Source organism: Sinocyclocheilus anshuiensis, unplaced genomic scaffold (assembly GCF_001515605.1).
Source record: "Sinocyclocheilus anshuiensis isolate Anshui unplaced genomic scaffold, SAMN03320099.WGS_v1.1 scaffold997, whole genome shotgun sequence".
Classification (NCBI taxonomy): Eukaryota; Metazoa; Chordata; class Actinopteri; order Cypriniformes; family Cyprinidae; genus Sinocyclocheilus; species Sinocyclocheilus anshuiensis.
In genome coordinates, this window is record NW_015555715.1 from 1,439,654 (window position 1) to 1,453,231 (window position 13,578).

General features: G+C 39.5%; 1 protein-coding gene and 1 pseudogene across 2 annotated transcripts; both read left to right on the forward strand.

The window, feature by feature from the left end:
- The window catches only part of LOC107672185 (solute carrier family 12 member 3-like), a 12,616-nt pseudogene extending 7,222 nt beyond the window's left edge, over positions 1–5,394 (forward strand).
- A 2,363-nt stretch (positions 5,395–7,757) lies between these two features.
- On the forward strand, positions 7,758–13,074 carry LOC107672290 (homocysteine-responsive endoplasmic reticulum-resident ubiquitin-like domain member 1 protein). 2 transcript variants are annotated; one of them, XM_016465425.1, is made up of 8 exons: positions 7,758–8,114; positions 8,527–8,604; positions 8,823–8,906; positions 9,282–9,439; positions 9,720–9,830; positions 10,461–10,820; positions 11,807–11,924; positions 12,036–13,074. In XM_016465425.1, exons 1-8 carry the CDS (start codon positions 7,959–7,961, stop codon positions 12,198–12,200), a joined length of 1,230 nt encoding a protein of 409 aa, XP_016320911.1. In that variant the 5' UTR covers positions 7,758–7,958; the 3' UTR covers positions 12,201–13,074. The 2 variants fall into 2 exon arrangements, with proteins under 2 accessions (XP_016320911.1, XP_016320912.1); XM_016465426.1 differs by lacking the exon at positions 7,758–8,114 and adding an exon at positions 8,175–8,274.
- The last annotated feature ends 504 nt before the right edge of the window (positions 13,075–13,578 follow it).

A 13,578-nucleotide genomic window follows, 5' to 3' on the forward strand; every position in this document is an offset into this window, starting at 1 on the left:
TCAGAGAGACTGTTTACTTTAGCCGCATTCATCGTGAAACTTGCTAATTAGCACATTATTAGTAAAGGCGATTTGCAAAGATTCATTAAAAAACCTTATACTCACTTCTTCTGTAGGTGAAGATGGATCACGAATGATTCATGCGAACATACAGTAGACGCATTTATGTAGATCGGGGGCGCATTCCCTTCAGAAACAAACGTAATCCACGGCGTCTTCAGCGGCTCAGATGTCGGGAGTAAATGACGACTGCTATGTTCATTATTACATCCAACAACAAAACACCTGCGAGGGAACGCAAGGTTTCTCGAGGGAACGCAAACGTTTTGCGAGGGAACGCAAGGTTTCTCGAGGGAACGCAAACGTTTTGCGAGGGAACGCAAGGTTTCTCGAGGGAACGCAAACGTTTTGCGAGGGAACGCAAGGTTTCTCGAGGGAACGCAAACGTTTTGCGAGGGAACGCAAGGTTTCTCGAGGGAACGCAAACGTTTTGCGAGGGAACGCAAGGTTTCTCGAGGGAACGCAAACGTTTTGCGAGGGAACGCAAGGTTTCTCGAGGGAACGCAAACGTTTTGCGAGGGAACGCAAGGTTTCTCGAGGGAACGCAAACGTTTTGCGAGGGAACGCAAGGTTTCTCGAGGGAACGCAAACGTTTTGCGAGGGAACGCAAGGTTTCTCGAGGGAACGCAAACGTTTTGCGAGGGAACGCAAGGTTTCTCGAGGGAACGCAAACGTTTTGCGAGGGAACGCAAGGTTTCTCGAGGGAACGCAAACGTTTTGCGAGGGAACGCAAGGTTTCTCGAGGGAACGCAAACGTTTTGCGAGGGAACGCAAGGTTTCTCGAGGGAACGCAAACGTTTTGCGAGGGAACGCAAGGTTTCTCGAGGGAACGCAAACGTTTTGCGAGGGAACGCAAGGTTTCTCGAGGGAACGCAAACGTTTTGCGAGGGAACGCAAGGTTTCTCGAGGGAACGCAAACGTTTTGCGAGGGAACGCAAGGTTTCTCGAGGGAACGCAAACGTTTTGCGAGGGAACGCAAGGTTTCTCGAGGGAACGCAAACGTTTTGCGAGGGAACGCAAGGTTTCTCGAGGGAACGCAAACGTTTTGCGAGGGAACGCAAGGTTTCTCGAGGGAACGCAAACGTTTTGCGAGGGAACGCAAGGTTTCTCGAGGGAACGCAAACGTTTTGCGAGGGAACGCAAGGTTTCTCGAGGGAACGCAAACGTTTTGCGAGGGAACGCAAGGTTTCTCGAGGGAACGCAAACGTTTTGCGAGGGAACGCAAGGTTTCTCGAGGGAACGCAAACGTTTTGCGAGGGAACGCAAGGTTTCTCGAGGGAACGCAAACGTTTTGCGAGGGAACGCAAGGTTTCTCGAGGGAACGCAAACGTTTTGCGAGGGAACGCAAGGTTTCTCGAGGGAACGCAAACGTTTTGCGAGGGAACGCAAGGTTTCTCGAGGGAACGCAAACGTTTTGCGAGGGAACGCAAGGTTTCTCGAGGGAACGCAAACGTTTTGCGAGGGAACGCAAGGTTTCTCGAGGGAACGCAAACGTTTTGCGAGGGAACGCAAGGTTTCTCGAGGGAACGCAAACGTTTTGCGAGGGAACGCAAGGTTTCTCGAGGGAACGCAAACGTTTTGCGAGGGAACGCAAGGTTTCTCGAGGGAACGCAAACGTTTTGCGAGGGAACGCAAGGTTTCTCGAGGGAACGCAAACGTTTTGCGAGGGAACGCAAGGTTTCTCGAGGGAACGCAAATATATTTGCGAGGGAACGCAAACGTTTTGCGAGGGAACGCAAAGTTTCTCGAGGGAACGCAAAAGTTTTGCGAGAGAACGCAAAAAATCGGACAAATTTTTTCCTCCCACCCCAAATTTTTTCACTCAATCGGATTTTTTTCCACCACCATGTCCCTTTAGGGGCTCCGTAAAAAACACCTTTTTTACCCTGTCAGAAACAATTCTTTTTAGAGCAAGCCGTTTTGTAGCATTTTCCTTTAAATGTTAATGAGCTCTGCTGACCCCACCCCTCTCTTCCGAGCTGCTCTCTGAGGGACTGTTTACTTTAGCCGCATTCATCGTGAAACTTGCTAATTAGCACATTATTAGTAAAGGCGATTTGCAAAGATTCATTAAAAAACCTTATACTCACTTCTTCTGTAGGTGAAGATGGATCACGAATGATTCATGCGAACATACAGTAGACGCATTTATGTAGATCGGGGGCGCATTCCCTTCAGAAACAAACGTAATCCACGGCGTCTTCAGCGGCTCAGATGTCGGGAGTAAATGACGACTGCTATGTTCATTATTACATCCAACAACAGAACACCTCAATCTCTTAAGAGTCATTCTTGTCTACATCTGCTCCGGCGGTGAAACAATGGCGGACTGATGACAGCTCACTCAGAGCGGGTCTAAGGTAAGACGCCAGTCCAGTCTGCTGAAACGCTACTGTCAATCAAATTATTGTGGGAGGGGCCTGTTTTTGTGACGTAACACAGACAGGCATCTGAGATCGGCTCGATTTGAGAAAGGGGTAAAGATTTTAGTAGATTAAAAAAAAAAACACTGGGTGGATTTTTATCATTATAGGGTGGTTGTGTACACACACTGCCAACACACATTTCAGTTCAAACAACTTGTAAAAGTGCATGTAGCATCCAAAGACCCCTTTAATCTTTTCTCCCAAACACCCATTCTGTCTCTGGCTGACTTTGTGTTATTGACAGGGCGAGCCCTCACCTGGCACTGTGGACTCAGCCAAAATCAGTACGCATTTAAAGTGGTTAAACAAGCGCCGCATGAAGACCTTCTACCACACTGTAGTGGCTGATGACCTTCGCGCTGGCGTACAGATGTTACTGCAGGTCACCCATAATACCCATAATACACTACGCTTCATATTCTAACCTATAACAAACATAATTTATTTCAATTTTCAGCTTCTGATGAAGGTGTACCACCAAAATGAGTCTGGTAATGTTTGTTTGTGATGGTTCTATTCCAGAGTACGGGTTTGGGTCGGATGAAGCCTAATGTCCTAGTGACGGGATTTAAGAAGAACTGGCGTAAAGCTCAACCAAGCAACATTGAAAACTATATTGGAATTTTGCAGTATGTATATCATACAGTTACTGATTCTAATTCTGATAAGAAAACTTAAGGCATGTGACCGTTCCATATGTTTTTAGCGATGCATTTGACCTGCAATATGGTGTATGTGTTCTTCGGATGAAGGAGGGCCTTGACATAAGTCAAACAATGCAAGCACATGGTATGGATAGTTTCAGAACTTCTTTTCTAACTATTTTCTACTGTTTATGTGCAATTAATTTCTGAAAATTCCTTTCACTGTAGTGAATTTAGGGTTTGAGACATCTACTGAACAAGCACTTGACACAAGGAGCTCAACTACTACACCACCCACAATTGATACATCAAGTGTGTATCCAAACTCTTAAAATACTGAATCTATTCTATTCATATTTTGCCAAAACATTTGTATCTCCTGTATTACAGTGGACCCTGAGACACTAATGGCCATGTACCAGCCAACCACTGTATTTCAGACTAGACAGGATAAGAAGAACATTGAGGTGTATTGGCTCTCTGATGATGGGGGTGAGTTAAATTGATATACAAATAATGTGTTAGTTTTTAAAGATTTTATAGTGGAAAAAACATGTCTTAATTCATTGTGTCATCAGGTCTGACACTATTAGTGCCTTACCTCTTGACCCGTAAGAAGCGCTGGGGCAGATGCAAAGTGAGGGTATTTGTTGGAGGTGAAGCTCAGCAGGTTGATGAGCAGAAACAAGAGTATGCATAACCTTAACTGTGATACTTTTAGTGGTGACACTTTATAATACCATGTCCGTGTTAAAGATATTATATAAATATATGCTACCAAAAGTTCAAATGTTTGGGTTGTAAGATTTTTTTAAAATGTTTTTGAAAGAAGTCTCTTATGCTCACCAAGGCTGCATTTTCAATCAAAGATAAAGTAAAAACAGTGATATTGTGCAATAGTATTACAACTTCTTTTAATTCTTTTCTATTTTAATCTATTTTAAAATAGAATTTATTCCTGTGATGACAAAGCTGAATTTTCAGTCATTACTCCAGTCTTCAGTGTCACATGATCCTTTAGAAATAATTCTAATATGCTGATTTGGTGCTCAAGAAACATTTCTTATTATTATCGATATTGAAAACAGTTGTGCTGCTTAATATATTTGTCGAAACTATGATGCATTGTTTAAGGATTCTCTGATGAACTGAAAGTTCAAAAGAACAGCATTTATTTTAAATAGTTTTTTTTTTTTACAATGTATAAGTCTTTACTCTCACTTTTGATAAATGTAATGCATCATTTATTAATAAACTTGAACAGCAGTGTGTATATGTACTGTATGTTTTATTTTAATGATATATTGACAAATTATATTAAATGTTATACTAATATTTAATCACATAGTACATACAATTTATTAATAATATATATTTTTATTTTACTTATTAATATATACCTAAAAACTTAATATCTTAATTTATTTAATGAATTTTTACTTAATGTATTTAATTGGTCCTCAAAATTTCAATGTTTATTAAAAAGAGCATGCATTTGTCAATTTACAGGCTCAAAGCTCTGATCAGCAGGTTCCGTCTGGGTTTCCAAGATATTCAAGTCCTTCCGGACCTCAATGGAAAACCACAGTCTGACCAGTACAGTTTCATTCCTTCCATTCATGTTACAACTTTCTGCATTGACCTTTTAAACTAATGAAAAGTATATTCTTATGAAAACAAATGTATTTCTGTCCTCAAATTACTGAAACAGCATTAAAAGATTTTAAGATATCATAGCTCCGTATAGAGTAAGTTCATTCCAAAAGGATGGTGAAGAAGCCGATGAGACAACAAAGGAATTCTCCTGGATGGTGTCTGATGAGGAAATGGAAACGTTCAGAACTAAGGTATTTCAAATGATGGTGTTCGGATACGTAGCCTACTTTCTTTATAAGCCATGCATTATCGTTTTAAACATTTTGTCCCATGTTTGTGCAGCCCTTCCGACAAATACGCTTAAATTAAGTTATTCAAGATTACTCAAGAGATGCTGCACTGATTCTTGTGTAAGTGTTATTCATACAGTATGTGGTGCCATGATGTCATTTAGATTACATAAAAGCAAAACGGTGATCAACCAGTTTAACAGTTTAAGTTTTTCTCAATTTTTTTTGTTTGGCAGAACGATGCCCGTGGCGCGAAGAGGGGCATGTCCAAGTGCCCTTTACATGGCTTGGCTAGAGATTGTGTCACGTGACCTTCGACCTCCAGTTCTTCTTGTCCGAGGCAATCAGGAGAATGTGCTGACGATGTACTGCCAGTGAACACCACATTTTCCTGACAAAACTGTTCACACACGTACATCAGATGAAAAGAAACTCAACTTATTAATGACATGTTAAAATCATGACAGATTTACATACTTTCAAACTGTGTTTCATACTTGTTTTGATGTTAATAAGGTGTTTATCTTAATTGGTTTAACCTTTTTTTTCAGTATATATTCAAAAATATTCGTTTTTTACTGATTTAGATCTTATGTACTTTCTCCTGAAATAATAATTCAAACAAAAGACCGTATTCAAACAATTTCCTCTTAAAACCACAAATTAAGTTTGTACTTAATTTACAAGAATCTTTGTTTATTCTGATTATCAATTATCAAACAATCTGCATGTATATACTTTTTTTTTTCTTTTTAATGACAACTATAATATTACTGACTATATTTAATAAATGACTACTTATGTAAATCTGTTAATTCTAAGAGTGTTATTTTACTTTATGGCACTTAGGTAAAGTTAATTTGTTTAGTCATTGAAAACAAGCTGTTTAACCTGCATTCAGTCAAAATCAACTCAATTTTATTTAAATAATTTACAACGTAGGTATGACGGGGGACAGACCAAAACAATTATTTAAATAGGAAAGCAGAAGTTTTATGTGTTTGAACTTGCTACTTTTAATGGTAAGTTAATTTTATGTTAGAAAACAGTTTATTTAATAGGTCTCGAATCAAAAAAACATGGGACTTGAGCCTCTAAAGTGCCTTGGCAGCCTGTGTTTCATTCATATTGGAAGCCAGAGGAAGAAAGTCCAAAACAGACTCGTAGAAGTCAAGTCAAGTCAAGTCAAGTCTGCTTTATTGTCAATTCTTCCACATGTACAGCACATACACACAGAGAATTGAAATTGCGTTACTCTCAGACCCTTGGTGCATACAGATAACACTAACAGTAGAACATAAATACAGATAGATACAGATTTAAATATAAAATACAACTATACAATTATACAAATAAGGTAAAATGTAAAAAAATATATAAAGCAGCACACGGCACATGGCAGATAGAGTGCAAACCAGTGAAGTAAACAACAGTGCAGATATAATGATTGTAGTGCAAAAGAGCTTATTCAGACTAGGTGTGTGAGTGCTGAGTGGAGGGTAGTGGCGATGGCGTCATCTGTCGAGCGGTTGGACCGATATGCAAACTGGAAGGGGTCCAGTGAGGGGGGGCGGGCAGACTTGATATGGTGCATGACTAGCCGTTCAAAGCACTTCATGAGGATGGGGGTAAGTGCAACTGGACGGTAGTCATTGAAGCAGGATGGAGACGACTTCTTTGGATCCTGCTGAGGGATCTCCTCACGCTGTCCGGGGACAGCATCATCACCTGGTCGCCGGGAGGAGGTGGAGTCTTCTGTGCAGTGGTGCTGAAGTATAGAAGTAATAACTTATGACGTACCAAGTGTTTGTAGTATATGAACAAATCATAACATTTTCATTAGGAAAACATAGGAAAAATATTATAGAATAGGCCTACGAATTATTGGTTATTGTCCAGCAGTGTATTTGATTTCTTAGCCAATTAAAATTAAGAGATAGGATAATAATAATAATAATAATTATAAAACCTGTCAAAATAAAGTATTAAATTTGACACTTCTGTCCCCTTCACTTCTGAAATGATGGCTAAGTCCCTGTGTATTATTAAATTACCATTTGCCCATCACTGTATGTCATAGGAGAAACAGTCAGTCACACACAGCAGTAGAGCTGTACAAGTTTGGATAAATTGAGAACCACAATTTTTTTGTTTCAAATAGAGATCACGATTCTCCCACGATTCTGAACAGGCAACTAAAAAAATAGCATGCTATTTACTAGAGGTTCTGACAAAATGTTAGCTGCTGCAGTCTACTTATTTTATTTGAATTATTTAGTGCAAAATCTGCACCTTGGCTTATATTAATTTCATAATAATCCTTAGCCTACTTCATGAAGTCAAGCAGCAGAAGTTAATTGACGGTGTGCAAATACTACTGGCCCATTTTGGGGTGAACTAAATATGCAAGACCACATGTTTAACATGTCACTGTTTATAACACAGGGTGTTCATCCTTTGCTGGGCCGCTTAAAACAATGGAGGCATAAATTAAGAGTATGGCACCACTACACCACTGCTTACAACACACATTAAAACCATGAAACATACCCTCATATTTCTGTAAAACTGTACGTAACAGCATAGGACGTTAGACATCTGATGCAATCACAACATTTGCAGCAAACAACGTAAAAAAAAAAATTCCGACGGCTTTTTCCTCAGTGCGCATGCGCAGTGCGTGGGCCTTCAGGACAGGCTCAAAGTCTGAACACGAGCTCGTTTCAGCCAATCACAGGCGGCCACCGTGTGTTTGGAACAACACACGCAAATACTTCATGGCTTATGACCAACCCGAAACTTCTTGAACCAGGAACCTCTCTCTACCTTTCACTATCGTATATCGTCCTATTGACTGATCGAGTCGCGAAGTCTTCGAATATTATTGTAGATATTTTATGCGTTTCTTAATATAGTTCTAGCTGGTTTGACTAAGAAAGAAAATGGAAAATTCGGAGTCCTCGGATAAAGCGACGATCTCGCTGGTCATTAAAACGCCTAATCAGTTTCACGGCGATCAGCTGATCGATGGAGTGCGCGTGGACTGGACCGTGAAAGACCTCAAATGTCATCTTTCCAAGGTTTATCCCACCAACCCGGTAGGTTTTGATTGGTTTCTTATCCTATAGATATCGTTTTACACTTGGAGAGCCGTTAGCATTCCTCAACAGACAACACAGCGCCAGTATGGCTGAACGCTACTGGAAGTAACTGACTGTCAATCATTTGCCCTCTATAAACAAGATGAATTTGCACTCCGTAAGTCTCTAGGCTGCTTTCATATTGTTAGGTAATTAATAATTTAGCACATTATTTCTGTACTGTGTAGCTATTTGCGTTACATGGACACAAATTCAGTAGGTAACGTTACGTGTGCAAACTTTGATTGTGAAGAGATACACTGAATGTATTTCCTCTAAAAATGTTTTTACTTCTCACAAACACAAGATAAATATCATGGTGTAAATGGACTTTCTAGGCCATGTTTGACATTTGGACTGATTTTCACAGGCTGAGAAAGACCAAAGACTCATTTACTCAGGCAAGCTGCTTCAGGACAACCTGCTTCTGAGAGATGTTTTCTCAAAGGTGAGGGACTTTGCTATCTGTGAGGATGCTTTCTGTTTATTTCAGGGTTGACAAATGACTTCAACAACAGACCTGTAAACAAAGTTTGCCATGACGTTTTTAATTATCTTACACTAATAATGTTTCCCTTGGTGCATGTCGTTGCCACATCAAAAAGCATGTTACCACATGCTTCTGCCAAATGTACTGAAAAAAACTACCGTTTTTTTTTTATACAGGTTCCTTCAGAGACAAAGCCCACTCTTCACCTGGTGTGTGCTGTGAAACCCCAGCCTGCTGCCCAACTTGGAGTGAGACCCAAGGTGTGTTATTCCCATCTACTATTTATTTTAGGCTTTTACCAAGTGGCAAGACTTATTTAGTGGTACATGTCAAAACAGACATTCCGCTTATTAGTTGTCAAGTCCTGAATTTAGCTTCAAGGCAGTATGTTTGATCAGCTTGCAATATGTTGTATGTTGTACAGATATGTAGGCCTACTGTCTCTCAAGGGAAGGCTGTGTTTGTTTCAGTTGGGTGGAGATATCACCACACAGCTGCTTGCTTCCTGTTCCTTTCTGCATCTGTTTTTGCATAAACCAAACACTGAAGCAGTTTTCAAATGAAGTTTCATAGTCTCTTGCACCTGTTCTGGTTTTCTTACTCAAAAATCAAATATGTTTCTTTCTTGGGTGTAGGTGACATCAACACAGCAGCAGAGTTCCCAGCCCTCCCCACTAACTGCTAGCCAAAGCTCAGAGTCTTCAGGACCATCCGTGGCATCTGTACCCTCCACGGACGGCCTTAGACAGCGAGGTCATGCCGCCTGGCCTGGCACTAGCATTAACACGTCTACGTGAGTTCCTGTCTTTTCCCTTCAAATTAAAATTCAGTGCAATGAGTATTGAAAGTGTATGAATGTTAAAGGGGTCATATGATGCTGCTAAAAAGAACATTATTTTGTGTATTTGGTGTAATGAAATGTTTATGCGGTTTAAAGTTAAAAAAACACATTATTTTCCACATACTGTACATTATTGTTAAGGAAAAATTGAAATCGCATCATATGACCCCTTTAATGTGTAAACTGTGTAGTGTTTTGTACTAGTTAATTACATTTTCACCTTCGTTTGCAGGCCTGTAACAGCAGCGATGGCCCACCCAGCCTTTCCCACGTACTCCCTTTACAGTCCACAACAGCTCCTGTGGTTGCAGCAGATGTATGCCCGCCAGTACTACATGCAATAGTAAGTACACCCTACGTAGACATACTACGGTATTGGGCTGCACAATTATTGGGGAAAAATTGAATTGCGATTTTAAAATGCTTGTTTGTAGGGCTTTACAATTTGGCCAGTTTTAACTGTATTATTATTACTAAACAAAATATAAACAGAAAAAGAAATGTATTACTATTCTAATATTTCCCTGTAAAATAAAGCGTATTTAGGAAAAAATTATATAATAAAATAACTTGATTGTATATAATAACTGTAAACTTACAGATACTAATATTTATAGCTTCCAGTTATTTTTAGCTGTACAAAACAGCTCGTTATGGTGCTTGATATTGCAAACTGGTATTTCTTATCATATTATTTTAATATTTAATTATTGCAAACTTGTATTTCCCTGTAAAATAAAAAAAGAGTAATTAAGAAATATTATATAATAAAATAACTTGTTTGTACATAACAACTGTAAAATTACAGTACTAATATTTATAGATTCCAGTTACACTTCCAGTTATTTAAATTAAAAACCAATATCATGATTTGGTTTATGATTAATTGTACAGGTTTACTAGAGTATTACACTGGTGTTCATTCTGCAAATGAACCGCCTGACTGTGTTTAATGCTGTGATGTGTCTTTCAGTCACGCGGCCATAACAGCCGCCACCTCCACTCCAATGGCCGCCCCTGCTTCCTCACTCCCTGTTGGCCCTCATCAAGCTGCTGTACCTGCAGCTTTACCAAATCAAGGCCCCATCAACGACCTGCCAGCCAATCAGAATGCCCCAGCTCCTGCATTCATCAACCCAGAGGGAGCCAATCAGAATCTGCGAATGAATGCACAGGGTGGTCCTGTGATGGAAGACGAGGAGGACATGAACCGCGATTGGCTAGATTGGGTGTACACCGCATCCCGATTGGGTGTCTTCCTGAGCATTGTGTACTTCTATTCCAGCGTGAGCCGCTTCATCCTGGTCATGAGCAGCCTGGTTATTATGTATCTGTAAGTTTGAACTTAACACCAAATGTTTTTTGTAAACAAACTTGTGATTATGATTTTTTAGTCATTTTTTGGGGATTTGGATTACACTGGTCGTGCTGTAGGTTTGTGATTCTCTAAAAAGAACTAGTTTATTGCAGTCATTTTTTCGGGAATTGGACTACACTAGTCAAGCTGTATGTTTTTGATTCACTAACAAGAACCAGTTCATAAGAGTCATTTGTTTGAGAAATGGACTACACTGGTTGTGCTGTATAGCTTTGATTCACAAAAATGAGCACCTCTTAGAAGTAATTAATTCAGAAATCAGACTATTTGGTTTCGCTGTATGTTTTGTGTTGTGGTGCCACTGAATTGTAGAGTAGTATCTCTATGTGAGTGTTATAATACATAGAATGCAAGTGTGGGATCTGTAAATGGGTTCTTGATGGAGTCTGTAAACAGTTACACCCTCAGTTATGTAACTTCAAGCTCTGAGCCATTTGTCAGCGTACAAACTCACATGCATTACTGAGCAGTGTGAAAGGAATGAGTAGTTTATGCAAGCGGAAATGAGCAGAAGGACACAGGGTTCTCTCTGATCAGAAAGAAAATATCTGCTTGTATATGACTGCAGATCAGTTGGGGTATTCTGGGATTCATTTTGTTAATCTCCGGCTGTTATAACTGAGGTTCTCAGACTGGTAAAAATTAACGTCTGCTACTTTATCTCTGCAAACATGGCAGTTTGACTGCTCTGCAGACTAGTGCGTGGCACTCCAGCAATCATTAGCTTGATCTGAGGGTGTTCAGTGTGATGATCTGATCTCCTCCATGTTACAAACCTGACCCAACCTGCCATAAAGGTCTGAGCCACCTCTCGTTAGTTAGTAATGTATAAATGAGCAGAGTCTATTTTGTGGCATGTTGTCATTTTAATGGAAATGGAGTTCATGGAGGCCTGAATGCCTTTTTGGAGCTATTCTAATGGTTCTTTTTCTCTCTTTCAGACACACAGCTGGCTGGTTTCCTTTTAGACGGAGACCCCAAGCCAGGCCCCACAATCAGCCAGCACCAGAGGTCATTCAGAACGAACAAAACCAAAATGAGGATAGACATCCAGAACCTGTGAGACATAGTTTACTTTTAAGAACGCAAATGAGAAAATAATTAGTTTTACTTGAATACGTGGAGTGTGTAGGCATATATGTGCTTATTTATTCTCGTTTTGTTTTGAAGGTGCCGCCCCCTGCTGAAGTGGAGGGTGCCGGTGTTGTTGAACCGGCCATGACGGCAGTGCCTGTTCCCCCAGTTAGACCACCCATCCTATGGACAGCCTGGGTGTTTTTCAAAGCCTTTTTTGCTTCTCTGATACCTGAGGCTCCACAGGGTGTTGCAAACTGATGCAGAAAAAGTCGGACAAAATTGGACCTTGACAGTTTAGACTGGACATTATAAACGAAGGCTACAAGTCCTGGAAATGGTAGCACTTTCCAATCCTTTGACTATGTGACCAATGGTTGCGCATTCTGTATAGACAAGCTCTTGGACATGGAGTTGTAAATTTTGCTGGACATTTTTTTTGCACGGCACTTTAGATAACCGCAACGGCTGAAATCAATGATATCGGTCTCCTGGCCTGATCCTCTTATATAGGCTCCTGTCAACAGGGCTTCATTTTCTTGAAGTGCTCTACTATGAGTGATCCAAGGATTAAACTCATGGGATTATCTTATTAAGGTTCTAGAATGATGGACAACAAAGGCTATATATTGATTTTGTTCTAAGTGCATGAATAGATGGAGGGTGCTTGGGAGAATGCATTTGTGGCACTTTGAAGTTAATGGTGTTTATGCAAGTAAAATATGCTTACATGTTCTTTTCTAATTGTGTTTCACCTGTAAAATGAGAATTGTTAATATTTATGAAGGAGGTTTGGTATGAGTTCAAGTATTGTGAGCAGTATTTGCAATTCAATGAGCACCGAAGGGTTTGTTGTTGACCTCTGAATGAAAAGAAGGCGAGTGAACCTCACTTTGAATTTTGCATCTTCTTTACATGAAGGAACTGCACTTTGGTACTTGCAATTGACATGAACAGAAATTAATAGAGTAATAGTTCTGAGAGACTTAAAAATATGCTTTTAATCTGATATTTATCAACACTGTAGCATTGCCGTCATTTCATTTTATGGATTAAATAGCTTTATTATTAACATTATTAAGATGAGCTTTTTGTACCTGGAAATGAAAGGCAAAATAAATAAACACTTTATTTGTTTCAATTTCACTTTAAAATTCCTTAAAGTCTAATATAAATGGGAGTTGAATTCTGTAAGGGTAGCTTTTGTTTTCTCACCCATTTTAATTTTATTTAAGGTTTTTTCTTATTAATTTGTCATTTTTTAATCTTGAGCTATAAGCTGCCAGTTCCTTTAAATGCACTTTTTTCAATTTTAAGATTTTAAAATGTCATGTGCATACCTTAGTCCAACTGAAATCATACCAGTGAGATTTCTGTGATGTCACAAACCTACATAATGCAATTGTAGCTAGTTTTTGTTTTGCATTTACGCACTCTATAGTTGTGTTACAATTTGCGTCTGCATTGTGATCTGTATGAACACTTGATCGCATGATCTATCAGAACAGAGATGCATAAAGTGTTTTTAATTCTTTAACTATTCAATAGTGCATTGTCACACTTGGACATTCTGATGAATACAATAGCTTAATTACACAAAAACACATCGCAACCCGATAAAATGCGTATCTAAATGTAA